Source organism: Trichomonas vaginalis, chromosome IV, assembly GCF_026262505.1.
Source record: "Trichomonas vaginalis G3 chromosome IV, whole genome shotgun sequence".
Taxonomy (NCBI): Eukaryota; Parabasalia; order Trichomonadida; family Trichomonadidae; genus Trichomonas; species Trichomonas vaginalis.
The window spans coordinates 31,399,776-31,425,775 of NC_067206.1; the positions used below are offsets into that span (position 1 = coordinate 31,399,776).

The 26,000-nt window shown below is 31.0% G+C and overlaps 9 protein-coding genes across 9 annotated transcripts, besides 3 other annotated features; 3 read left to right on the forward strand and 6 right to left on the reverse strand.

The window, feature by feature from the left end:
* Positions 1-310: part of a mobile genetic element that runs on past the window's edge.
* Positions 1-310: part of a terminal%2Cinverted (terminal inverted repeat of Banshee-A1 transposon ID:TVAGG3_0201670) that runs on past the window's edge.
* A 1,379-nt stretch (positions 311-1,689) lies between these two features.
* On the forward strand, positions 1,690-2,882 carry TVAGG3_0201680 (RNA polymerase II transcription regulator recruiting protein; the record flags this gene model as incomplete). The annotated part of the gene is made up of 1 exon (XM_001327402.1): positions 1,723-2,193. One exon carries the CDS (start codon positions 1,723-1,725, stop codon positions 2,191-2,193), a length of 471 nt encoding a protein of 156 aa, XP_001327437.1.
* A 1,530-nt stretch (positions 2,883-4,412) lies between these two features.
* Positions 4,413-4,460: a mobile genetic element.
* Positions 4,461-6,260: 1,800 nt separating this feature from the next.
* On the reverse strand, positions 6,261-7,406 carry TVAGG3_0201700 (uncharacterized protein; the record flags this gene model as incomplete). The annotated part of the gene is made up of 1 exon (XM_001327401.1): positions 6,827-7,051. One exon carries the CDS (start codon positions 7,049-7,051, stop codon positions 6,827-6,829), a length of 225 nt encoding a protein of 74 aa, XP_001327436.1.
* A 459-nt stretch (positions 7,407-7,865) lies between these two features.
* Positions 7,866-14,732, reverse strand: TVAGG3_0201710 (ubiquitinyl hydrolase protein; the record flags this gene model as incomplete). The annotated part of the gene is made up of 1 exon (XM_001327400.1): positions 7,914-14,525. One exon carries the CDS (start codon positions 14,523-14,525, stop codon positions 7,914-7,916), a length of 6,612 nt encoding a protein of 2,203 aa, XP_001327435.1.
* Positions 14,733-14,993: 261 nt separating this feature from the next.
* Positions 14,994-16,120, reverse strand: TVAGG3_0201720 (RNA polymerase II transcription regulator recruiting protein; the record flags this gene model as incomplete). Its single annotated transcript, XM_001327399.1, has 1 exon — positions 15,233-16,081. One exon carries the CDS (start codon positions 16,079-16,081, stop codon positions 15,233-15,235), a length of 849 nt encoding a protein of 282 aa, XP_001327434.1.
* Positions 16,121-17,458: 1,338 nt separating this feature from the next.
* On the forward strand, positions 17,459-18,532 carry TVAGG3_0201730 (GTPase protein; the record flags this gene model as incomplete). The annotated part of the gene is made up of 1 exon (XM_001327398.2): positions 17,906-18,442. The coding sequence occupies one exon, from the start codon at positions 17,906-17,908 to the stop codon at positions 18,440-18,442; it is 537 nt and encodes a 178-aa protein (XP_001327433.1).
* Positions 18,533-19,124: 592 nt separating this feature from the next.
* TVAGG3_0201740 (protein serine/threonine kinase protein) lies at positions 19,125-20,269 on the reverse strand (the record flags this gene model as incomplete). Its single annotated transcript, XM_001327397.1, has 1 exon — positions 19,158-20,120. The coding sequence occupies one exon, from the start codon at positions 20,118-20,120 to the stop codon at positions 19,158-19,160; it is 963 nt and encodes a 320-aa protein (XP_001327432.1).
* A 439-nt stretch (positions 20,270-20,708) lies between these two features.
* TVAGG3_0201750 (uncharacterized protein) lies at positions 20,709-22,774 on the reverse strand (the record flags this gene model as incomplete). The annotated part of the gene is made up of 1 exon (XM_001327396.2): positions 20,753-22,726. One exon carries the CDS (start codon positions 22,724-22,726, stop codon positions 20,753-20,755), a length of 1,974 nt encoding a protein of 657 aa, XP_001327431.1.
* Positions 22,775-23,613: 839 nt separating this feature from the next.
* On the forward strand, positions 23,614-25,183 carry TVAGG3_0201760 (protein polyglutamylation; the record flags this gene model as incomplete). Its single annotated transcript, XM_001327395.2, has 1 exon — positions 23,659-25,134. One exon carries the CDS (start codon positions 23,659-23,661, stop codon positions 25,132-25,134), a length of 1,476 nt encoding a protein of 491 aa, XP_001327430.1.
* A 56-nt stretch (positions 25,184-25,239) lies between these two features.
* Positions 25,240-25,819, reverse strand: TVAGG3_0201770 (uncharacterized protein; the record flags this gene model as incomplete). The annotated part of the gene is made up of 1 exon (XM_001327394.1): positions 25,442-25,792. The coding sequence occupies one exon, from the start codon at positions 25,790-25,792 to the stop codon at positions 25,442-25,444; it is 351 nt and encodes a 116-aa protein (XP_001327429.1).
* Positions 25,820-26,000: the final 181 nt, after the last annotated feature.

Below are 26,000 nucleotides of genomic sequence, written 5' to 3' on the forward strand. Positions count from 1 at the left end.
AAATATCTTATTTGCCATATAATTATAAATACAATGAAACATATTCGAAATTGAAAAGAATGACTTTTTCTGTTCTTTCAATCATTCAATTTGAATTTTGCAAAAGTGGATTTCTCATTGAATAGCTATTAAAAACAACAAGCAATTTAACTTACTTTCAAATTTATTTGTGTTATATTCAATCTTCTCAAAACTTATAATTTTCGGCTATAGCATGATTATATGCTATATAATATAATAAACCTATAATAGTATCATTCTTTCAATTATTTGAAGAGAAAACCGAAAAAATATATTTTCGGTCTATAACAGTAAATTTTGAAATTGTAATTTTCCAAGTTTTCTCAAAAAAAATCAAAGTTTGCTTATAGTATTTGCTCTTTTGTCAATAAAAAATAAAGAATTGAAGAATATTCTCATCGTTTTTAACCAATTTGGTCAGAAATTTAATAAATTTTGTAAAATGATAATGAATACGTTAAACAATATGATTAATTTTAATCAAAAATTATCAGAGGATTATTTTGAGAGAGTTTACTTTTGATAGAATAACGATTAAAATTTGATAATAATTATTGAATTCAATTATACTTATTTTTTCTTTTAAAATATTATCATAAATATAAACAGAATAAAATCAAAATAATATTATCAGAAAATAATGGCCATAATTGCATTGAATTTTTGAAATATTATTCAAAAATTCATTTTATCGTTAACTCTATTGGATCAAGCGAAAATTATATTTCATGCAAATTCGAGGTAATCATTGATTTACTGGTCAGAATACGAGAGTAACTACCAGATTTGTTAGTCATTTTTCATTTTTTTATGATTATTTGAAATTTTGGCTAAAAAAGAAGATCTTATCCAAATTATCAATTCACATACTCAAATATATGCAATTAGCATAATATTTGCAAATAATTTCACTTTTTAGGATTTTTATATGTTTTTTTTACAAAATTTACAATACTCATTAATATCTAGAGAAAGGCAGTACAAAATGATCAATTATAGCATTAATTCATATAAAATTTTATATCCTGATATGTTTAAGAAAATGATTTGAAAAATATTTTCCAAAAAAATTTCATTCAAAGTTACTAATAATTCATAAAAACGATTGCATCACAGGAAGTCATTAACGTTAAATTATTCCCATCAAGCCTTTCATTGAAATTTCATTTTCAGAGATTCAAAGAATCATTGAATCATTCAAATATGATTGAGGAATATCAAATAATTATCGGTATTGGAATTATATCATTGATTTTTGCTTGATTTATGAAAAATAATAATTTTTCACGTAGCAATTTGTTTAATTTTAAATAAACATATTTAAAATGCTTTGCAAGTTACTATTATTTGAGAAGGATGTAAACTGCCAATCTATCTATTTTCTTACGATTCACAATTTTTTTTTGGATGAAAAATATTAAATGAAAGTTGACAATAAATAATAAACTTTCAATTCGACCGAATTTGAGTCGATAGCTAAAAAGCTCCACAATTAAATGTGTCAAATCGAAATTGAAAACAACGATATAACAATTCTAATCTATAAAAATAACCATATTATTTTTATTCACTAATGTGAGTAATATATCCATGAAAATGAATATTTTTTGAATACACGAGACTATTTAAATTGAATAATAATTACAAAACAATATTGTGATAAATTTTGAGAGATCTTCTCAATCTATTTAGAATTTCTCAATGATTGCATCTACCAGCATGGTAACTAAAAACAAATTTACCCTGGATGATGATGATCTTCTAAGGTCCCTCGTTGACGAACATGGTAAAGACTGGAATTTAGTTGCTGAACACATGAAAACAAAAAATGCTAGACAATGTAAAGACAGATATGAGAAGTATTTAGCTCCACATTTGAATCTCAGCCCATTCACTATAGAAGAAGACATACAACTTTTAACGTTATACAAAAAATTTGGCTGCCGATGGATCAAAATATCAGAATTAATGCCAGGACGCTCGGATGTTGCTATCAAAGCAAGGTTTAGATTATTGAAACGTCATGGAAAGACAATACAAAACTTAAAGAAGGAGAAAAATCAGTCACTCAAAAATAAAGAACCAAAATGTGAGCCCGGAAATACATTCTATGAACAATTAGAAAATATTTTTGGAACATGCGATGATGATTTTGTTGGTTTATTATGTTGATTTGTTCGATTTTATGAGGAAATGTTCGAAATTCCTCTCAATTTTTTGTTTAATAAAAACTTATGATTCATATCTTAACATGCATTATTAAGCTATTTTTACTGTATTATCTTTCTCCACATATCTGTTTCTCGCCGGACATTTTCAAAGGTTGAAATTTTCAAGAGGTAGGGCAACGATAGAAAATTTTTGGAAAAAAAGTTCGGAGATCTTAAACGTATCATATTCCCTGCATGGTTTGGTATCTTCCGCCATGCGTTGTGTCAAACATATTGACACTTTCCAATAATTAATTTATGGTATGAGTCACAGAGTTAGATTATAAAAAGAAAGTAAATAATTGCAATTAGAAATCATATATGTCGGAAATCAAATGTTGATGAGCAGAAACCTTTTACTCATCATAAAAGAGATAAATCACTAAAGATTTGTATACATTAAAATTTGATATTTGGTGCTCGAAAACTGTCTGATGGGACTCCTCCAAAATGAACCAATCTATCGCTGAGGACCAAATTAGATGATGTGGATGGTGTATTCTCTAATTCTAACTTAGGAAGAATGGGAACAAAACGAATGACGACAACAACATGTCAAACATAGATTAAATATCTATGAATCAATAAAGTATACGTGCATTGAAGGTGATAACGATCACTTGAGGCTTATAACTCTTTGACTAAATTATGCAATAATTAAATATAATCATTTTGATATTTTTATACTGATAGTAATTAATATACTATCCTGCTTAATAAATGGTATGATCAAATTTTTTGAAAATTTAATTATGTATATGAAACTATGTCTTCTATATAAAAATCAAAATTTTCGGACGAACCTAGATTGAAGCTTTATGAAAATCTATCATTTTTGTTAATTGAGTTAATATGAATCTTTTACATATGTATATATGCATTGATAGCTTATATAATCATGGTTTATTCCATATTAACATATTTTTTCAGTTAAATTTGTTAATAAATATCATGTAACAAATTAATTCAAGATTAGAATGTCTACAAAATGCTAACAAATAAGAACAAAATACGATTTCTCGACTTAAATTTTAATATGGAGTAGTTTTTCGTTTAAATCTAATTAAAAATGAATAAAAACTTATCTTGTACTATTTTCATTCAAAGATTTTAATAATGTAAATCATGCATTTTCATAATTCAGTACAGTTCTTTTTAGAATTAAAGTTGATGAGGATGATATTTGTGATTTAAAATAATTTGTTAATGTTCACCTTTTATTCATCACCTTGTGGTATGCCCTAAAGCAATAGCATTATCAATTCTGCTGAATTGATCAACTCAAAATTCCAAAAAAAATTCAAAATTTCAAAAATGAAATTAAACAATTTGAATTTTCACATGAAAAAATCAATTTCGAAAAAAATTTGGAAAATCAAAGTATTTGATAATTAGTCAAATAATCAATTTACATCGTTTTTACTCATAAAAAACAACTAATTTTTGATTTTGATATCATATTTGATAAATACTCATTCCAGAGTTGACGTAATGTATTAATTATTGTTAGAGATATTGCTTTCGCAGCAAAATTCTTATTTCATGAAAGAAAAAAAAAATGATTTTATTCCAACAAAAACAAGTAAACAGATGAATGGAAACGTACTATATTTTCATAAATGTAGTAATCAGCGTGTCAGCTTTTGTTTATCATGTTCGAGTCAAAATGTATTAACTTGTAATAAGAAATATTCGAAGATTATATGAAGTATTGAGCATTCTTTGTAGAAATATTTGTAATTCATTACTAACATATATAATAAAGTTGTTTTTTTTTCCTTATTGCAATAATTTTGTCTGATTTTAATAACTTTTCATGTATACGAGTTGTGTGAATATGCATCATAATATGCGTAAATATACTTATTTGCGACGAATAATGTGGTTGCATAATGGAGGTGCTAAATTTTGATTTTTAATATGGGGCTTTGGTATGTATAATCATGTTCTTATCTCAACGTAGGAGTATTGGTGCAATATGATTAAAATTTACGAGGTTGATCTTAAATTGAATAATTCTGGAGTATAAATCACAATGCAGCTAATTCTATGTTAAAGATAGATACAGATTGTAGTAATCAATTAGGGAGTACAAATTCATTCTTTCATTTCTGTCGTATTGAGCAGAAAGGAAGAGATCATAACCCTAGGAAAAAAAGCCCAAATTTGTCACTTTTCATAGTACGTTAAACTCAATTCGCTCGGCGAATGCCGAGCACACGTACTCATCATTCAACATAATATTCTCATTCTTTGGTTATTATAGTGCCAGACAACACAAGATTTCAAAGAATTACTTGAGTTTTCAATTAATCTTAATCCGATTTTAGATTTATCGAGAACTCCATCATCACAATCACATACTTCAGTGCGGTAACTACAATTATCCATATACAGAAGGAAGTTCTTTTCGAACAACTCATTTGGAGTCTGTTTTGGAAAGAACTTCTTTCTGTCCGACTTAATTTCATAGTTCCTGATCAACCAAAAGACAGAAACCACACACTATCTACTTAGGAAAGGAGTTCTTTCTAAATCTTCCTTAAATTGAGATTTTACGAGAGATAACCCTTCTATTGCACTTAAAAATGAACATTTTGATATCTTTAGTATCACACATGGTCATATATAGTATTTCATCTACATGAATACATTCATCTTTCGAAGTCTCTCATTAAATGGGAGGCTTCGAAAGATGAATCGTTTTATTCATACAACTTTAAATCTCGAACACATTTAGAGAGTGAGTATATCATTTTATTCTTGTTTTGAGTTTATTCTGATTCAAAATTGCAGTGAAAACAGAAGTTCACACATCATATCTGAATGTGAGCTCATCTATACTTATACGATCTCAATACCTCCACTCTAAGCATAAGAGGTGAAGTTATATAAAAATTATCAGATGCGTTGAAGTCTCAAAAGTATTGCCTGAATGCTTGTTTCATATTTGTCCAAGTAGTTTCAATGAATAAATGTATTGTTTTTTATAATTTCGATTTATTTTTAGAAAATATTCAATATAAACCTTTATTGTGTTATTTACATCTCATAAATTCTCTGTCTAAATCATATAAAAGCGCGTTTTACCCCTATGAATCAAGAAATTCATTCAATATTCATGGTATATTTATTAAATTTATACGATTTACTAATAATCAATATTATATCCTCATAAATAGCAATATATTTTGGTAATCTATGATAATCATATACAATATTTGAAATCAAATTTTCATTAGTTTAGGTTCCTTGTTAATAGTAAACCATTATATTTATTACTAATAATAAAATCTATATGTCGTATTGAAATTCAATAAAATTACTTATTCGGTCCAAAAAAACAAATTAGATAAAATTTTTCTTTTTTTATGTAATTTTTGTTTTTCATTTTTCTCAAGATCCTAAGTTATGTTCTAACTTTTGACATCATATCCTATCATGCTAGGCTATATATTATAGCATATCCAAAAGGCAAGGAAATCTATCAGAGAAGCCTTTTTGACCTATCGTTGCCCTACCTCTAATTTTCAGGGAAATAACTATTAAGATTCTTAATAAATTCATTGACAATGGTGAGATGGTATATAATTCGCAATGAATGCATTAGACAAGCTTTTATCTAGTCAATTTTTGAGGAAATTTGAAGGCACTGAAAAGTGACAATAACTTAATATTGTACATCACCAATTTTATTCAATCTATCAACTATATCTCAGAAAATAATAAGATTGGGTCAAATAATCAACAAGAATTACCTTGAATCCCTCCCTCCATTGAATCTAATGAACGATACTTTACAAATTTCACGGACAAGCAAATTTAATACATGTTGATATTTGTGTTGATTTTAGTCATTTGTAAAATATTCAAAATATGTTTCACACTTTTTCTGAGAAGCTGCAAGCCGATAAAAAGTGTGAATACATATTTTAATAGTTCTGATACTTTTTTCAGGCTTATTTTATAAGCCCGTAAAAAGTGTCAAAACTATTTTGGTATGTCACTTTTCCATTACAATCAATGGAAAAAGGTTTGATTTTCTTCCTGGCTTATGTAGTTTTCCTCTACCTCATTGCAATGGTAGCAATGCATTTGTATTCTAAATATAGACCCACCTCAAATTCATTAGTTGTTTCAGATTGAAATCCAGATCTCAAGGTTTATAGAACTCTGTTTCAAGTTTATTCTGTCTTGTTGTTACCTTGCTTTTTTAACCAAGAGTAACTACTTAACTAATGCTTTTAATTCAACTTTTTGCTTTAATTATCTGCCATCGATTTTCCTGTCGAGAACTAAATTACTCCAAGTCAGTTATTACTTTTATTTACGATTTTCTTCAAATAAATAACTTTATTTAATTTTATGTCAGAAATTACTAAATTATTGACAATACTACAAAGGACACTATTGTCCAATAAAATCAGATGAATTCCGACCATATTTATCAGTATAATAAACAATATTTATTATAAAGAAAAAAAAACTTTTTTGCAGTTAAATTCAAACATTTTATTAATCTTGTGAGGATAGAAAAGATATTCTGATTAGTAATCTATCTATGGTAGATTAGAATTACTTGTTTCCTAATAAAATCAGAGTTGGAAACTGATATTCTTCATTCGAGAGTTTTGGTCTATTAGTCTTGATTCAAAAAGACGTATGTAATTGCAATTATCCTTAACCCCATTATTGCTTTCTTCGGAGAGGAGATCTTGTACTTTAAAGATGTTTGATTTCGACTTGTGGATGTAGTCACGGCAGTCTTTCAAGAAGAGGCATTCGAATTCCATGCTGGAGGTTGACTTCTTCATATTCATTGAATAAAAATGAACGAAATTTTATTTGCCACAGAAATTTTTTTCTGAAAATTTTTTGTTCGTTACTTTCTCCCGACCGAAATTTTTGAGAGGAGAAAAACGGTTTTAATTTTTTATATCAAGAAAATATATCTATATGCGATTCAATTATCCGAAATACAAACTTTTTATTGCCATAAAGGTTAATTAGCCGGAATTCAAATAAAAAACATCGGAAATGATATCGTAAAAGTGTTAATGTATTACTTATTTACAATGACTTATTTAGGCAAATTTTGCCCAAATACTCTTTATTATCCAACTTTTTTTTCCCAAAAAATCACAATTGATCAAACTTAAATCTTTTAGCTCCCAGTATAGAAATGAGTTTGTTCGTGTCTCAGTAAACATAGACTAATCTTGTTTTCTTAAACTTTTTCACTTTTCATCCTTGAATTGTTCCTCAAGTTTGCTCAAGCTGAGATAATGCTATAACCATAATACTTCATCAGTTTTTGAAAAAATTTTAATGAGAAAGTAATATGAATCGAACATTGAAATATAATTTTTTTTTAATGCAATAAAAGATATGAACAATTTTTCAAAATCTTCTTATTAACTTAACAATCTGAACAATTTCTTTCTTAATGCTATCTTATCCCAGATTTCAGAGAAATTTGCAATAAAAAGAATACACAACTAACTAATACTGTATTAAATAAAATGTATGGCAACTACATTATATGTACGATCATTTACAATTGCATTTTAGAATTTTTTTTAAAAAATATGATATAAAATTATATTTGAGTCTCTTGACATTAAATATCATAAATTTCAATTCTCTACATTATTAATAAAAAAAAATTAAAATAATATTTTATTAATCAATTACAACTATCTTTTGTTCAGAGTTTTCTATTGAGTTAAAATCCAAATCCTCGTAAATACTCTTTGCGCAAGAAATTATTTCATCCTTTCTTGAAGGGATGTATCTCACCATCATTTTAACAATTTGGACTTTCTTTGAATCGCTTTCAACATTATCCAAAGCAGATAGAATCACAATTGTCAAATCATTGACATCTGTTTGAGACAAAACCAAAGAAATCAGATGATGTTGGCCTTCCCAATAAAATGAATGAGGAATCACTGCAGAAAGGAATGTCGGACCCCATCCGCAATGATTTTCGTATCCATCTGTTTCTACAATCTTAACAACAGCTTTTCCGATGTCTACGTGTTCAGAACAAGTCAATTCTGATGCAGTTTCAAGGGAATTCTCCATGATCATTCCTCCTATTTCTTGTCTGTCTTCCATTGTCAAAGAGAAACAAGAAATAAAAGCAAGAGGAATTAATACTCTCATCTGCTCCTTAGATGTTGTTTGGGAACATAATTCCCTAAGATTACCGAGTATCTGTTTGTTTATTTCAGAACATTCGCAGAGATTTACAATCATTTGTGAAAATTCTGGAATGTAAACTGTTTTAATTGTTTCTTTGTATTTATTGAAAACCTGAAGAACTTGATAAACCATCTCATAATCAAGTCCAAGGAATTTCTCAAGAGATTCTTTTTCTTTATTTTCATTTGTCAAATTTTCTGTCACTTTTTGGGTTGATATGTGTGTCACTTTCCCCAAATCAATATTTGTCACTTTTTGGATTGGTAAATCATCTACCACTTTTTCACTTACTGTCACTTTTTTAATTTCTTTATCTTTATGCAATAATTTTTCTGCCATTTTTCGGAATGACGGTTTTGCCGAAAATTTAGTATTTTCAGAAAATGTATCATTCTTACCATATAGTAATTCATCGATTCCTTCATCATCAGAAGAAAGTTCGAATTCGGCCTTTTGTTTTGGCAAAGTTCTCTTTATTACGTGTTCATTGAAGTCACTCATTTTCAGGATTAATTGGGATGGATCTCCTTGGTCGATTTGTTTCATTAGATCCATTGTATAATTTCTCATGGATGTGGATACATCATTTGCGTCAATAGCTTCAGAAAGCTTAGTAAATCTTGATCCACGCTCTGACACTTTTTCATATTTTCTGAAAATTTCTGTGGAAATTATTTCTTTGAAATCATTATTCTTCACTGCCAAGAAAGTCAATGCAGAAAGAGATTGGAATCCAACAGAGAATGCAGTACTAAATGCTTCCTGGATGTAAGGAAGTTTCGTGAACTCCAATAAGTTCTCTTTTGTCATCAAATTCGAGAGATAAAACAGAATCATTGTTAATCTCGCTTGTTTTATCAAATCATTCGCTTCCAAACTAAACATCGCATTAACAATTTCTAGGAATTTTCCAGAGTATTTCTGTCCTGTTTCGAAATTGCAAACAAAGAAACATCTGATGATTTCTAAAGTGTTCACATCACTTTTGACTTTCATTTCATAAATTGTCAAAATCATTTCAATTAATAAGTCAAAGAATCCTTGAGGAATGAATTGAGATCTTAATACCATGAGCAGCGAAACTCTCAAGATTGTTAACAATCTGCAATTTGCATTTCTTCCTGTCAACAAATCTCTGAAACCTGATTTCAGTTTTTCAAAGTATTTCTCTAACAAAAATAGCATAAATTCTTTTTCATCGTCTGCCAAATTCTTGTTTGAACCTTTGTCATTCCATAATAATTTCACTTCACTTTCTGATGTCAAAAGTGACTCGGAATAATTGATATCCAATGCAGAAACAGACTTAAACAATTTGACAAAGAATTGCTCTGTTTTTCCACGAATTTCGTTGTCATCAGATGTTGCCAATTTGTATAAAATATTATATCCAAAATTGACAATTTTCTTTTTCGTGTCACTTTTTTCTTGAATTAATTGTGTTAAAGATTCGACGATAGATTCATTTACCACTTTTGGCGAATCAATGAAGATGTTTGCGTATTTTTCAAACTCTTCACTTGATTCGCAAGACAAAACAAGTGAACAGAAAAGTAATTCAAATGATGATGACCTGGAATTATTTGATTTAGAGATAATCTCTGATATAAACTCTTCAAATTTACAGAGATTCTTTGTTTCTCCTTTCTTTACAATTTCAATAAACAATGTATCATTTCTCGTTGATTGCAGCAACTTAAAACCATTCTTAAATATAACATCTATTATTTCTTTCGTGATGCATTCATTGTGTTCATTAATGAACTTCAAAATATCAGAGAAATTCGCGTTTTGCAAGAAAACAGAATTTGTACTTTCTTCAACAATTTTGATCAAAACCATAATAAGTTTTTGTGGAATTTCATTCGAAATAAACCAATCAATATCTGTTTCAGAGATCTTTGTTATTAAACTAATAATAACTTCTAAACATCTCCAGTTCTTGTAAACTGATTCTATCTTTTCCAATAAGAACAATGCAAATTCTTTTGTCATAAATTTCGAACAAATTTTCTTTGTAGAATCAATAATGAATTCATTGGAACATTCTCCAATGATTTTAATTAAATCATCTCTTCGTTTGTCAACATCAAATGACAAATTATCAATGAATTGTGTCTTTGCTTCTGTTTCAAATGAATCTGGTTTGGAATGGCAGAAAACATTGAAGAAATAGATTTCATTCAATTCTTTGTCATTCAAAAATGATACTAATTTCATGATGTTCGGACTAAAACCGTTTTGTTTCTTCTCAAAATCTTCGTTTTCTTTCTGAATTTTTGTGATTAATTCGGTCGGAACAGGATTTATCTCAATTTTTTCATCTGTTTCGTGTAATTTGTAGAACAGCAAATAAGCGGAAGGTTTATGATCCTCGAAATCATATAAACTCATAGATTTTGATTGACTTCCATAACAATTTGTTTCATATTCTTTTCTTGAGATTTTAGAAACAAATGTATCATTATATTCGAAAATATCATTTCCATTCAATGTCATTGCAGTATAATGACCACTTTGTGCATTTCCTTTGTGAACAACAACACCTTGTAAATCATATTTCAAAGACTGGTTATTATCAGAAATTTCTGCTATGTCTAATGAGTCAGGAACGATGAAATTTCCTTCAACTTTAATTCTCTGGAACGTGTTCAAATTATAATCAAATCTCTTTAGTTGAATTGCGAGATATTTCGGACATTTTCTTATACGAGAATATCTATCAATATCAACTTTTCTGTTGAGTTTTTGGACGAAGTATCCTGTGCAAAATTCATGCTCCAAGAAAACTTTGAAACCGTCATTCATTGTGTGGATTTTGTTCACTTCCAAAGGAATGAAATAGAAATTGTCTTCCTTTTCATTGACCCTTTGATTCTCTGCATCCATGTAAGTAACAGTTACTCCCTGATACAATTTTCCTGCAAGGGGAAGTCTGTCTAACAACAACATCAAAAATTCATTCGCATCTTGTTGTTCTCTTGGATTTGTTGGTTCTGATCCGTAGAAACACCAATTAGAAAGGAACTCTGATGTATCAACAAAAGGAAGTTTCGTGTATTCCATTCTCAAGAAGATTTCTTTCAATGCTTTCAACCATTTCTTGTCTTCATCGTTTTCTTGCTGAATTAAATTACGAAATTCTTCATTTGCAAATAAAACTTGAAGAACAGAATTCATGTAACATGTTGCACCAAGGTTTTTAAGACCAATTTTTGTGGATTTTGTCATCTCAGTTATGGAGTAATTCCATTGATCGACTTTGATATCAACCATGGTTTTGATTTTTGCTGTGACTTGTGACATGAAATCATTTTGTTTTTTGATGATTTCCAACAAAATATTTGTTGCCTTTCTTTCAGGAATAAGATTTAATAAAATGTTAACAATGTTTTCTAAGTCTTCCTTTGGAATATTTTCGTTCAAAGTGATTGCGGAATTCAACAAATCCAAAGAAAGAGGAATAGATTCAGCAAATTTTTCAACTAATCTAAATAACTTCTTGTAATCACATGATTTGTCAACAATGGCAATGAGTAATCTGATATCATTCTCATTCTTCGCGTTTTCTGTCAGATAATTAGCGAATTCATCCTTATCTTGGATTTCTTTCAGTGCAGGAACAAGAGAATAGACAATGTCAGGTCTGTTTTGGTTCAATGTCCTGAACATTTCGGAATTTGCTGTATCAGGAAATGCTTTGATCGCTTTTGTAATGACATCAATGATCATTTCATCTTTGTCTTTGAAATCATTCAATGCTTTGAGTAAGTGCATTAACAAACTCTTGTTTGTTTCATGTTCGAAATAATCCATTTTTGAAAGTGCTAAAGCTGCTTCAATAATTCCAAATCCTGTGATTCTTTCTTCATTTATTGCATCTATTATTGCTTTGGAATTAGCTTTCGATGGATGATCAACAGCTGCATGAAGGAAATACCTCAAATAATATCCACTGGAATTCATCAAATTTTGTGTCAAAACTGTTACATTTTCTGTCAAATCTGACAAATTTTCTGTCAGATTTTCTTGATTTTCTGACGGATTTTCTTCTGACAAAAATTCCATTGTTGGTAATCTCAATAAAATACTGTAAGCAATTGGATTGTCTTCGAGAACTGAGAGGAGTATTTCGCAGATTCCTTTAGAAATCAAGTAGTTTATTGAATCTTTTTGTGGTTTCATTTGAATATCTTTTGCTTTCATGACAGTGAATTCAGTTCCATCAGGATAAGCAGAACATGGATCTAATGATTCAACTCTTTCACTTCCATGATACATCATAATAACTTTTTTGTGAATTTTAGCATATTTAGAAATAATAAATTCACAATTATCAGTATCTTCAACATCAATTTTTGTTTTATCAACAATGAATGTTCTCGTGTTCTGTCTTATTCTTCCATGTTTCCTGAACATTGGCTGATAACTAGCAATAGAATTATATTTGATCAAACTGTCCAAAAGTAAAAGTTTTCTGTCAGTTATATCTTCTAATATATAATCATATATTTCTTCGAAATGTGATTCAGGTGGTCTTAACAGTTCATAGCAGATATCTTTAATTGCTTCATTGGCAACTTCTTCATTTGATTCTTCAATCATTTTAAGCATCGGTTTGACACTTTTCATGTCAAAAGAAGTTTTATTTTGAACTGTCATTGTAACATGTGACAATCTATAACAGAATTTCAATGCATCCAATGTTGCATTCTCCATTGACAGATTTGAAAGTGTTTCTATCCATTCTTGTGCCAATTCTTTCTTATTACTCAAAGCAGATATAGTTGAAATTGGATCAAGAACTTTCCAAAAGTTCTCTTTGAGAATTATGCCTAAAACATTATTAACTAATGAATAAACAATTGATTCATTGCCTGTTATATCTATTTCCTTGAATAATTCATAACAATTGTCAGAACCGCTTGAAATTGAATCAAAAACCGCTTTCAAAATTTCTGACATTTTCTTCTCAAAAATTTGTTTTTTGAGAATTGGTTTGAAAATTGAGACATTTGAATTTTGTGAATTAATCCAGTTGATGATCAAATCAGCTATGAAATCAGAGTGCTTTGATTTCCTTGTCTCTTCGAGATTGTTGATGAAAACCTGGAGAGGTTCATTATTAGAGAAAAAGAATTCAATGATGGAATGAGGAATTTTCAAGTCATTGTCAGGCCATGAATTAAGAACAGCGATCAAGAACATGGAGATTTCTTTGTCACAGGTGTTTGATTTCACGTAATCAAGGAATGAATGTGCAAGTTTGGCATCGGACAACCATTTGGCAATGAAATCTAAATAAGGTTCTTTTAATGCAGGGTGAAATGTCCTCGCTTTGTTAAACAGGGTCCAAATCTGATCGTCACCCATCGGATGTTCCTTGAAATAGGCATTGAATGCTGGAATAAGCGTTGTAAACAATGTTTGGTGCATTTCTTGGTCCATTAGATAGTCTTTGAGTGGGAAATGGTCGGACCACTCGTAAAACAACTTGTTGTCGGGCATTGAAGCAACTTTGGAGATGTTTTGGGCTCCGATTATCTGTTTCTCAACAATTCCACTGGTAAGACATACTTCTGCAGCAGAAAGTATTTCAATCCTTGAGCCAATAGTATTGGTTGCAGCGATGAATAAGTCTCTGAGTACCTGTGTGTCGATCTCTCTGATATTCTTGTCCTTGAGAGAGGCAAATAGGGAGAGTAGGGACGGAGTAATGTTGTTGATGAATTTGGTAGTAAGATTTGGATCATTGAATTGATGGAAAGCCTTGATAAGTTTGAATATGAAATCAAAACTTTCGAAGGAAGGATTCTGGATAAGATATGATTCGAATAACTTGATTGGTTCTTCGTAGAAGAATGAAACGATAGGAGTAAATACTTGCTTAGCAGTGTCACTTGAGGAGAAATACTTCATGTTTCCGTTTTTGTTGTAGAAGCTGGAGTCATAATCATAGAGGATGAGTAAAAGTTTCCCAAAGTGTGGGAATCCGTGGCAGTAAGCACGTGAATATATCAAAACAAGTTTCATTATACACTGTGAGAACTTGTCGAGCTCTGTAACCTCAAGCTTCGGTGCATTCATGAATGAAGTTGTCAAATTGGGTAGAAATGAATCAATGAAATATGTTGTTTTCTCTTGGTTGGTCTCGGGCAAATTATGTTGTTCACAGTAAGACGCCATTAGTGATTCTAGAGTGTTGAAGTAGTTAGGATAATCGCCACCTGATCCTACGGATGACAGAAAATTCGAACACCACGATGTGATGTCAATCTCGGAGGTCACGGCAGATTTTCTTAAATTTGTCACTTTTCTGGAAATTTTTTGGAAAACAAATGGGTGTATTTTAAATGTGTATAATGTGTAGAGTAAAAATACGCCAATGAAAAATTTTCAATTGACCATATTGTACAACTTTTATTCAAGAATTTAACAATGTACTTATGCATTCATGCAGATGTGAATCAAAATTGTTTAACAAATCTTTCATTCTGAGCAAAAAAAATTGAGATATTTAGAAAAATCTAAGTAAAATCATATTTAATGTTGATAATTGTAAGTATGTGTTCTATATTTTGAATGGATCAAATTATGAGCTCTAATAGCTCAGAAATAATATATGATTTTTTGGCATCGAAAAAGTAGAGTAGAGATGAACGTGAGTTATCATATTCCTCATATGGAATTAATATATCTTGAGTAATGATCGCTAAAATAGAAGATAAAATTCGATAGGGTTCAAATATGAAAAAGATTTAATAAACAACAAGTATAAAGCTATCTAATTCTAATCATTGAAGGTAAATATCGTAGTTTGATGATAATGACATTGAGTCTTCGATATCAAAAATGTTTCTCCACTGTGGCTCAGCTACATCATGAGAAATTGGTTCTTCAAATGATATATTGAACTCGAAGAAGTTTGGCTCAGAGTCAACTAAGAAAATATCGGATTCATCTGAAACTGTAGTAGGAGTTGCTGGTTCGGTTTTAACTGCAACAGGATCTTTCTTCTGTTTCATTAACTTCTGTGAAGAAACAAGCTTTGTTTTCATTCCAGAAGAGAGTTTCTTAATATTTTTCTCATGCTTCTGAATAAGGAGATATCTATAACGGCATTGAACATCTGTTCTGGCACCAATATATTTTGCGACCTTTGTCCATGTATTTGCTCCATACTTCTGAACAGCTTCGATCAATTTTTTGTCATCTTCGGAAGACCAATTGTTTTTATTGATCCTTGGGTCAAGTGTTCTATGCCATCTTTGAGAGCATTGACTACGAGTTCTTCCATTTCCAACAAAAGCGGCAACCTTTGACCAGCCGCCAAATCCGTCATGATGGATAGCAAAAATAAGCCTGTTATCTTCGCTTGCACTCCAGGAGTGAGTTCTTCTCCTTCTTGAAGCTTTTTCTTCAGCTAACGAGAAATCGCTGAGTGGTTCACTTCCAACAGAAATGATATCTCGGATTCTCTGAAAAGGATCAGAGGATTTAACAAGTGGTACAACGATTTTTTCAAGCTCATCGTCGGTGATTTCAAGGTCAATGTATTTTTGAAGGTTTTCTTTAACAGTGTTGAGTTCATCGTCATTAAGAGACTGATTGACTTCCGTAACATAGGATATAGCAATGTCCATTAAAGGGGATTCTGTTTTCTTCACCATATTGAAATAAGGAGTGAACTAAAATGAAAAGTGCTCTTAAAATTGAATGCATTCCTGACAAAAGAAATTGAAACTAAATTGTGAATGCTATTTGAAATTAAATTGGGAGAAAACTTAATATGATAATAGCATGTGAAAAATGAGAGTTAGGAAATATATTAAGGATTTGAGTGGAAAAATGAATTTAGATGTGAATTCATATTGTAATGATAGATTCATAATAAAATTGTGTTATTATTATCAAATTTATACTTTGAATGGCTTCAGAAAATTAAATCAAATATTGACGATATTCATTTTAATATGTTAATCATAAATTTAAAACAAAGACAACCACATTACGAAACAAAAAATTAATCAATGCCGATATAATTCAATTCTTTGAACATAAAAAAACAGACTCAAAATATGTGTTTATATACATAGTTTTATAGGAAAATACAAAAATAAAGCTGAACCAATTTTAATTTTCAAATTGAATTGATAAATGGTTTTGATGAAATAATATGAAAATGTATATTAGAATACAATTTTTCATTAATAATTAAACGATTGAATATTATTCTCAAAAATTGAAATTGAAAGATTGTTTTTTAAAGATGCCAAATACAATATTCATCAATATTTTTTAATAAAAGTTAATTTTAATTTATTTTTCTGTCGAACGCGTAAAAATATGTTTTTTGATCGATAGATAACAACTTAATAAATGTTTCATTAATTTTTAAATTTGGCAATTGAGTTAGTAAAACATTTTTTATATTCAAAATTCTTTCTCGATATCATGATCGAAACATTACTATTTTTATCAACGCAACAAGGTCAAATTGAATGCTAACACATTAAGTATATCCTTTCCTTATTTATCGCTGCAGAATCAATGCAATTTTTTTCTATCATTTTTAAATTTCGATGAAAAAAACTGTTTTAACAAAGAATTAAATATGTATTCTTCAATAATAGTCTATTAGCATTGAATCTTGGCATAATTCTTTGGATAGTAATTCAAATTTAGCAACCAGGAAAACCCTCCTTAATTTAATCTTGTAGTAAAGCTGGGATCAATTATGCTACAAAATACTTATCCTATATGCTTACATTTGCAATAAAAATGCCCGAAAAATAATCATTTCCCAATTAATCATTTTAAAATGCTGCATATACTTCTGAAGTTATTTATATATTGCTTATACGTATTATTGTCGTTAAAAGGAGTTTATAGAAATGGCAAATTTACCTCTCAACCTGCCAACATTATTTTTGAATAGATTTCGAAAAAGTAAGATCTGCTTATTGTCAGTAGATTTATATACTATTTATAAATTTCTATTTTGGTCGTTTGAAACCGATCACAATCATTGACAACCTGAATTTTTCGTTCTTGAAAAATCAAAGATTTACGCAATTTTGTTATATATGATGCCTTTGTGACGCATACATTGAATGTCTATTGCAACGAAAATCAATGAAATTAAATATTTCTGTCTCTAATCCACTATTTCGAATCTCCCAGTAAAATTTTTCAAATTTTATTTTGATCATTTAGCTTTAATTATCAAACAGATAGATCAAAAAAGTAACAAAGGTGATATTTAAAATTTAGCAACTGTCAATGAACCATTTGAAGAATTTTTTATATATGGATCCTTATTCTGGTATGAGATAATATACATTAATTGCAGATCAACTGATTTGTATTTGGTCAGAAAAATTAATTTTTGAAAAGAGGGTAAAATTACCCTTTCCTCGCTTCAAATAATAAAACCGATATTCTTTCAGAAAAAGTTTCAGTTACATATGTCGCAATACCCACAACTCGTTGTACTTGGAGATGGTGGTGTTGGCAAAACATCTATCATTCTTCGTTATACTCGTAATCAATTTAGCGAGACTTACGAGCCAACACTCGAAGACAACTACCATGCATCAGTAATGCTCGATTCAGGACCATTCGAAATGGATATTGCCGATACTGCAGGACAAGATGATTACAAATCCCTCAGAGACCGCTACATGTCTACAGGAGATATTTTCCTGATTGTTTATTCAGTTACAGAACCCCGCACCCTTACTACAGCTAAGGAGATGCTTAATCAAATCAAAGTTATCAAGGAGGATAATTTCAAATTCCTTTTAGCAGGCAACAAGTGCGATATTCCTAACCGACAAGTTACATTTGATGATGGTTATGCTGTAGCCGAAGAATTCGGTGGTCACTTCCTTGAAACGTCTGCTAAAAAGGTTATCAATATTGATGAAGCCTTCAAGGAAATCGCTCATATGTTAAAGAAAGACGACAATTCTGCGGATGTCGGATGCAAGTGCAAGATCTAAAGAAATAATAATCGGATTTAAAGTTTTACAGCTTTGGTTAAAGACGAACTTTTTTATATATATATTAAACATCCATTTTTATTTCATAGCATCTTTTCAAAAAGTGATTTTATATTTTTGAGAACATCCCCAATAGCTTCAATTTTTTGCCTTCTGACCAAACTTCTTGTATCGTTATGATTTTTTGCTAAACAACTCTTTCATTTTTAGGGTTATTGCTTTCATCGATATCATTTATTACATTCAACTAGCTTGGATTTAGCATAATTCATATTGTCAACTTAAGAATATACGGGTTCATGCAATTTTCAATATCAATAGCTCGAAAAAGGCTTCCAATTAAGACATATTGTTATCCATTGGTTACATGTCCTCTTACATGTAATTATTTATCAGCTTACTATCCTTAATCGAATAAAAAATTAATTTTCGATTATGATCACTTATCTTGCAAAGCTTTTGCTATATAATTTGTTTTAATTAAAATGTTTTAACGACCGTTTGCTATGTGAACAACTCAATTATCGTATGGAAAATCATTTCGTTATATATATAATTTGTCACAGTGAAGCATTGAAATGGAGGTTCTACAATGAAACCTTTAACGAGACAAGCTAAAATTTTCTCTACTAGAAATTCAAAAAATATAGACTTTAAAAAAGTTGAAAAAAATTGAGTGAAATTACCATTAAAATACAATCCTTTATAAAAATAACTATTCTGGGAGCAACTTTGGCCTGACAATAGCTCCCACCGATCTTTGTCTTATGCCAGCAAATTTGTTCGGATTTGGAATTGAAATTCTTTGGAAGGATACCTTTTCCTTCATGTTTACATTTGAGGGAGATCTAACTAAAGGTGAAGGCATAACAGATCCAGCTTGAGGAAATAGGAAAATTGGAGCCGAAATTCCACATTCGGACTCTCCTTCTGGTTTTGATGACTTTGCCATCTCGGCAAACTTAATCTGTTGTAGTTTAGGTAATTTTGGCGCTTCGTGCTTTATTCCTTGCTTTTGCAAGACATTAGCCTTCTCTGCGCACTTAAGCCATGGATGTTTAATAATTTGATCAATCGTTAATCTCTTTTCTGGTTCTAAAACTAAAATTTTTGAAATTAAGTCTCGGCACTCTGCAGAAACATCTTTTGGAATTGTGTAAGTGCAATCAAGAATCTCTCTGAGCATGACATTGATATTTGTTACATTCCATGGGTGCATTCCGGTAACCATTAAATATAAGTTCACGCCCAATGACCAAATATCGCTTTTTTGACCATCGTATGCATACTGTCTTAAGCACTCAGGTGCTGAGTAGCATGGTGAGCCACAAAAAGTTTGCATTAATTTTGATTCTTCCATATACCCGCAAAGGCCAAAATCGCTCACTTTAACTAATGGGAACTTCTCGAAAAGAACGTTTTCGGGCTTTAGATCTCTATGTGCCACACCAAAAGAATGGCAATAGGCAATGGCTGAAACCATTTGTTCGAATATTAGGGCCGCTGTGGGTTCTGCTATCTTCTTGTTTTTAATGATGTAATCCATTAGTTCGCCATTCTGGCAATAATCCAAAATAAGGTAAAAATTGTTGTCTTCCCAAAAGAAATCGTGAAGATTTACGATATTCTTATGTTTTAACCCAGATGTCGTATCAATTTCGCGTTGAAATCTTTTCATGTCTCCTTCAGATTGTAAATTAGCTTTTGGAAATACTTTACACGCATATATTGTCCTGTTTTCGGTACTCTCTACTTTGTAAACTTTAGCAAATGCTCCGGATCCTAATTTAGCCTGAAACTTATAGGTCCGGATTACTGTTCCTGGAGCAATCTCGTCTGTTGAAATCTTGAAAAATGAGAGAATTATTGAATTGAAAAGGATAAAATATATTACGATAAATACTAAATGTTAGTGTTAATTGACGCTTGTTTCATTAGATAATAAATTTGTGAGGATATTCAAAAGTTATTAATTTAGAGAGTAATTATGATTAATTGTATGTAAATAGAATTTTTGAAAATTAATTATTTCTAATTTTTAAAGTTATCAAAATTCAAAATTCCTCGATAAATGATAAGTGCATAACTAGGAGATTTTAAAGATTATTCTTTCAATGACATTGAAAAAATTCAAAATAAAAATTAACCCGAAATCTGAATTCGCTAAAAGTCGAGGAGCAATTTCAGTTTTAGACCAAATTTTAAATTGAATCTAAATAATTTCTCCAATAAAAAATGATAACTTTTGAATTTGAAAACATTATTAGCCGTTTAAAAATATAATATAAAATGACTGTTTTACTATTCAAATTACTCGTCATCGGAAGATAAAATCTGTTTCCTTGTTCTCTTTGGAATAGTTAATTCATCCGAATCATCGTCCGATAATCTTGGAGATTGTTTCCTTTTAGGGCTCTCTGCATCGGATGATAATCTTTTCTTATGGTTTCTCTTGGGCGGGGTTAATTCTTCATCGTCATCGGAAATAATTAGAGCTGGTTTCTTTCTAGGCGGAATCTCTTCTTCTTCGTCAGAATCGATTGGAGGAGGAGACTTCTTACGCTGTGCTAAGCTATTGCTATTTGAACTTTTCTTCCTTGGAGGTAATTCTTCTTCGGAATCATCTGAAATTATCTGTTTGCGTTGGTTTTTCTTTGGCGGAAGCTCGTCATCGTCATCATCATCCGAAATGACTGGTTTTGACTGCCTCCTTGGTGGAGGAAGTTCATCGTCATCAGAATCTGACAAAATTGGCTTTTTCTGCTTCTTTGGAGGTTGAGGAGGAACATCTTCATCAGAATCTGATAGTAGTGGCTTTTTCTGCTTCTTCGATGGTGGTTGAATTTCTTCATCTTCGTCATCATCTGAAAGAACTGGCTTCTTCTGTTTGACTTGCTTTGGTTTAATATCTTCTTCATCATCGTCGTCTGATAATATTGATTTTCTCTGTTTCTTTTGCGGCGGTTTGATTTCTTCTTCATCTTCATCGGAAAGTATTGACGTTTTCTGTTTCTTTGGTTGTGGCTTTACATCTTCATCATCGTCATCAGAGAGAATTGGCTTCTTCTGCTTCTTTGGCTTGACATCTTCATCTTCATCGGAAAGAATAGGCTTTTTCTGTTTTTTTGGCTGTGGTTTGACTTCCTCTTCATCGTCGCTATCCGAAATAATCGATCTCCTCTTACTTGCTCTAGAAAGAATTGCATCATCGTCTCCTTCCGAGATATTTGCCTTGGATTTGCTTCCTTTCTTCTTAGGAACGTCATCTTCGTCATCAGAAAGTAAAACTCTCTTACTATTTGTACTGACATTTGAAACTTTTTGTTCAGCCTTTTCTTCTTCCTCTTCGACCTCTACTTCTGATGATCTGTCGTTATTCGTGTAGTTAATTTGTTCATCGGAAAGTTTTTCTGGTGAATTTTCATCAGATCTCTCTTCTTCTTCGTAATTTCCTTCGTTTTCCTCTTCTTTATCATTGTTGTTATCTTGTTGTGAATGGCTTGATGACGTTTCGTAGAATCTTCTTAATAATGGTCCTCGAGATTTTTCTTTCTTCTTTTGAGAATCTTTCTTCTTAGAAGAATCATTCTCTGTGTATTGTCCGAGTCTTTTAAGAACGGCAATATGTAAAATTTCTTGTAATCCTTCACGTGTTGATTCTTCATCGAGAAGTGTCGGTTGTGAACCTTTTGGAATTGTAGATTCGGCTGCCTCACTCAGTTTCGATACAGATATGACAGATCTGCTATCAATAGAGCGAGCCTGAACAGAGGCGGCGTCTTGTGAAATATTTTTGTTTGTTTGCTCACTTGAACCAGCGTTATATTTAATATCAAGATAAAGAACTCTTCTTGCGCGTGTTTCTGGGTTTACTATACGTACTGGATTAATTTCATGGAGAATCCAGCCGTCTCGGATAAATTTTTCGAGTTTTTTACGAAGTGAGTTTGCAACATCGCGCTGTTTTGGTGTAATCAGGTGATTATTGACTTTCTGCACTGAATTTCCGAATGCGAGTAATGTCATAATATTTAAGTATTTATGCTGTAAAAGAGGGGTATTTAAACAAACAAAATCGATAAGCGATGGTTCAATAACAGCTCCGCTGAATGTTGATATGTCAATGCCTGAAATATCAATTTTGAGCAAATCTGAGTCTGTATCTAAGCCATTAAAAGATTTTACTTTTTTCCATGTATATTTTGTAGTTGGAGTAACAGATAGTTCATTGAGAATGCCTTTTTCTTTGACAATCTGTTTGATTACGTCCCCCAATGCTGCCATTATTATTGAAAAGTGACATTTATTTTACATATAAAAAAAGAGAGAAATCATTTCTTATCCATAATCTCTAAAGAAAAATGATATTATTTTTATATAGAAGCATTGTACTCAATCTAAAATGTATGAATATGATATAATCACTATAAAATGATACACATTATTTTTTATTCAATCTGATGGACTTGAGAGGGAAAAACTATGTATCTGAAAAAGACTCTCTAAGAAAATATATGACATTCTACATTATTAATTCATCAGAATATCAATTAGATTTTCCCTTCATACACATCCAAAAATTCGACAATTCAATCAATGCAAATCACATGTTCCACGCAACTATGATATGTTAGTCAGAAGATATTATCGTGCTTATAACGATTAATTTCTAACCATAGAATATTTAAATTTCCACAATAGCTAGAACCCTACTAGTTTGATAATTCTCAACTTTATGAGAGTACATGCGCTCAAATATAACTAAGCATTTATTCGATATATAAAAATAAAAATATATCGAATAAATACCTTATCATAAACTAGAATGGTTAAAGCTCTGAGTCACATGATTTGAATGTTTAACAATATTTCTGATGTTCTCTATTTAATTATATTTCTGATATATTTTGGAGAGCTTAAGATTCGTTCTCTAAAATTAATACTTGTGCTCCGTCTCGATCTTGTGTGTATTGTCATTTTTCTCCAAACCCCGATTCAAGAATCGAAATTTGTAAAAATCCATCATATTTTTTTTCGAATGTTTAGCATTTGTGTCTACTATTCATACTTTTCCAAAACTCAATAGGCCAAGAAAATTGTGAAAGACTTCAGAATTGAGTTATCTAAAAGCCAAACGATTCTGAAAATCCAAAGAAAAAAAAACTGTCTTGAAATTCTCTATCGGCTGATTTTGATATTAAAAAGAAGGTGTTAAAATGCAAGAGTTAGCCAACCTCTTTGACACAGCACCTCTTCCATATACTTACGTTCACATTCCTCAACCAGATGAACCAGATAATGTTCCGAAATATCCAATTGCTTACTACGTTAATAAAGTTATCACAAACTTAACACGTAGTGCATTCAAACATGCTGGATTCAAGGTAACAACATCACCAAAGAACTGGAATGCCTCTTGGGGACGTCAATACCAAGAAAAAGATTATCAAAGATGCCAAAACTGGCAAAAGATTAACCATTATGCCGGTGCTTTCCTCATGGGCCGTAAGGATAATCTTAATACCAGAATGACGGAGCTTACCCAAAGAGGTCCTGGTTTGGCCGAGTTCTATCCACAGTCATTCCTTCTTCCAGAGGATCAGGAAGGTCTCAACAAGGCATGGCAAACCAAGAAGCTTTGGATTGTCAAGCCATCAGCCTCATCAAGAGGTCGTGGAATTCACATCGTCAATTCTCAAGTTGATGAAATCCCAACAACAGCTGGTGTTGTTCAATCCTACATTGAGCATCCTCTTCTCATTACACAGCGTAAGTTTGATATCCGTTTATACGCTTTAATTCCATCATGCGATCCACTTCGCATCTACATGCACAAGGCTGGTCTTGCACGCTTCTGCACCCACAAGTACAACCTCGACGGCGACTACAACGACACTCACATGCACCTTACGAACTTTTCTCTCAATAAAGATGATGAAAACTTCAACCGTTGCGATACAGGTGTCGAATCAGTTGACGACAGCAAGTGGTCATTCCCATTCTTCATGAACCACCTCAAAGAGAACGGTTTTGACTGCGATTTGATCATGGAACGTCTTGAACACGTCACAATCTCAACAGTCATTGCCGGCCTTGCAGCCATTCGCAAGCACCATCAGAAACTCATTCCTCATCGCCATACATCCTACGAAATGTACGGAATCGACATTATGTTCGATGAAAACCTTTGCCCTCATTTGATTGAGATCAACATCTCTCCATCAATGAGTGGCATGGATTCTAAGCTCGATAACGACATCAAGTACCCATTAATGCTTGATCTCCTCAGAATGGCCAGAATTATCGACTGCGATCCAAACAGGAAGTACCCATGTCCTGGCGTTGGCATGATTGATGATGCCTGGAGGAATTCAGTCACAGACGAGAGATACAACGAGGTTGTTGAAGAAAAGAAAGATGGATGGAAGAATCCAACATTCGGAGACATCCAAATGATCAGAGATTACATCGAGGAACAGAACATACTCGGAGGATTCAGAAGAGTCTTTCCAAAGAAGAAAACAATGGACAAATTCATTCCATGCTTCGAAAAGCTTTCTTACTTCGACACAATGTACCAGAATTGGATAAGAATGCCAACAAAGGACAGAGTCAAAGTTATCAAAGACAATTTCGCAAATTACGCTGCTGAAATGCAGGAAATTCGCCAAGATGCGGCAACCTTTCAATAGAAATGTTTTATTTTTGAATTATATAAAATAAAAAAATCCATGTCAAAACATAAAAAAAAATATTTTATAAAATTTTTCAAAAAAATTCGAAATGATTAATTTGGTTTGTTCTAATTTCTTTATCCATTAGATTCATGACGTAATTTCTATGATTTAACATCAATATTTTATGTAAGTCAATAAAAAAAATATCAATTAGACAGTAGGGTCAGTTAAACCTAATATATAAATTTAAACATAATATATAACAATATAAAAAACATTTCTAAATAAATACTAAAAATAAATAACAAATATTAAAAAATTATCAGCTTGGAGGTTGTTGATCTGGTGATTTCTCTAGTAGTTTCTTGGCCTTTTCCTCTAGCTCTGGATGTAATGGTAATGCATCTTGGATTTGTTGATGAAAGAATTTTAATTCTTTTACCATCATGGAATTCTGTGCTTCTACGGCAGCTAATTGTTGCTGTAATTTTCCGATTAGATCGAGCCATTGTGTATTTTCTTCTTTAAGCCTTTTTAACTGTTCTCGTTTGCCAACTCTTTTTTTAGATTGAGGTTTAATTGTTGGGATAGCTTGCTCGGGCTGATAAGACTGGAATGAATTCATCATGGGGTTGAAGTTCTGTTGAAAGTTTTCGCCCATTGAAGTTGTCATTCAGCAAAAAACTATGACGCACTTTTGCGTAACAGTTATTTCTTGAGTTTAAAATACTAATTAAATGACGGCAAAATAGGAACGAATTCATTGTTGATATTCAGATTTTGTCACAAATTATTCAATATTAGGAAATTTATGATCGTAGATTACGGAAAATATTCCATGATCGAGGCTAATTTATATAAAAAATTTGAAAAACGTACAT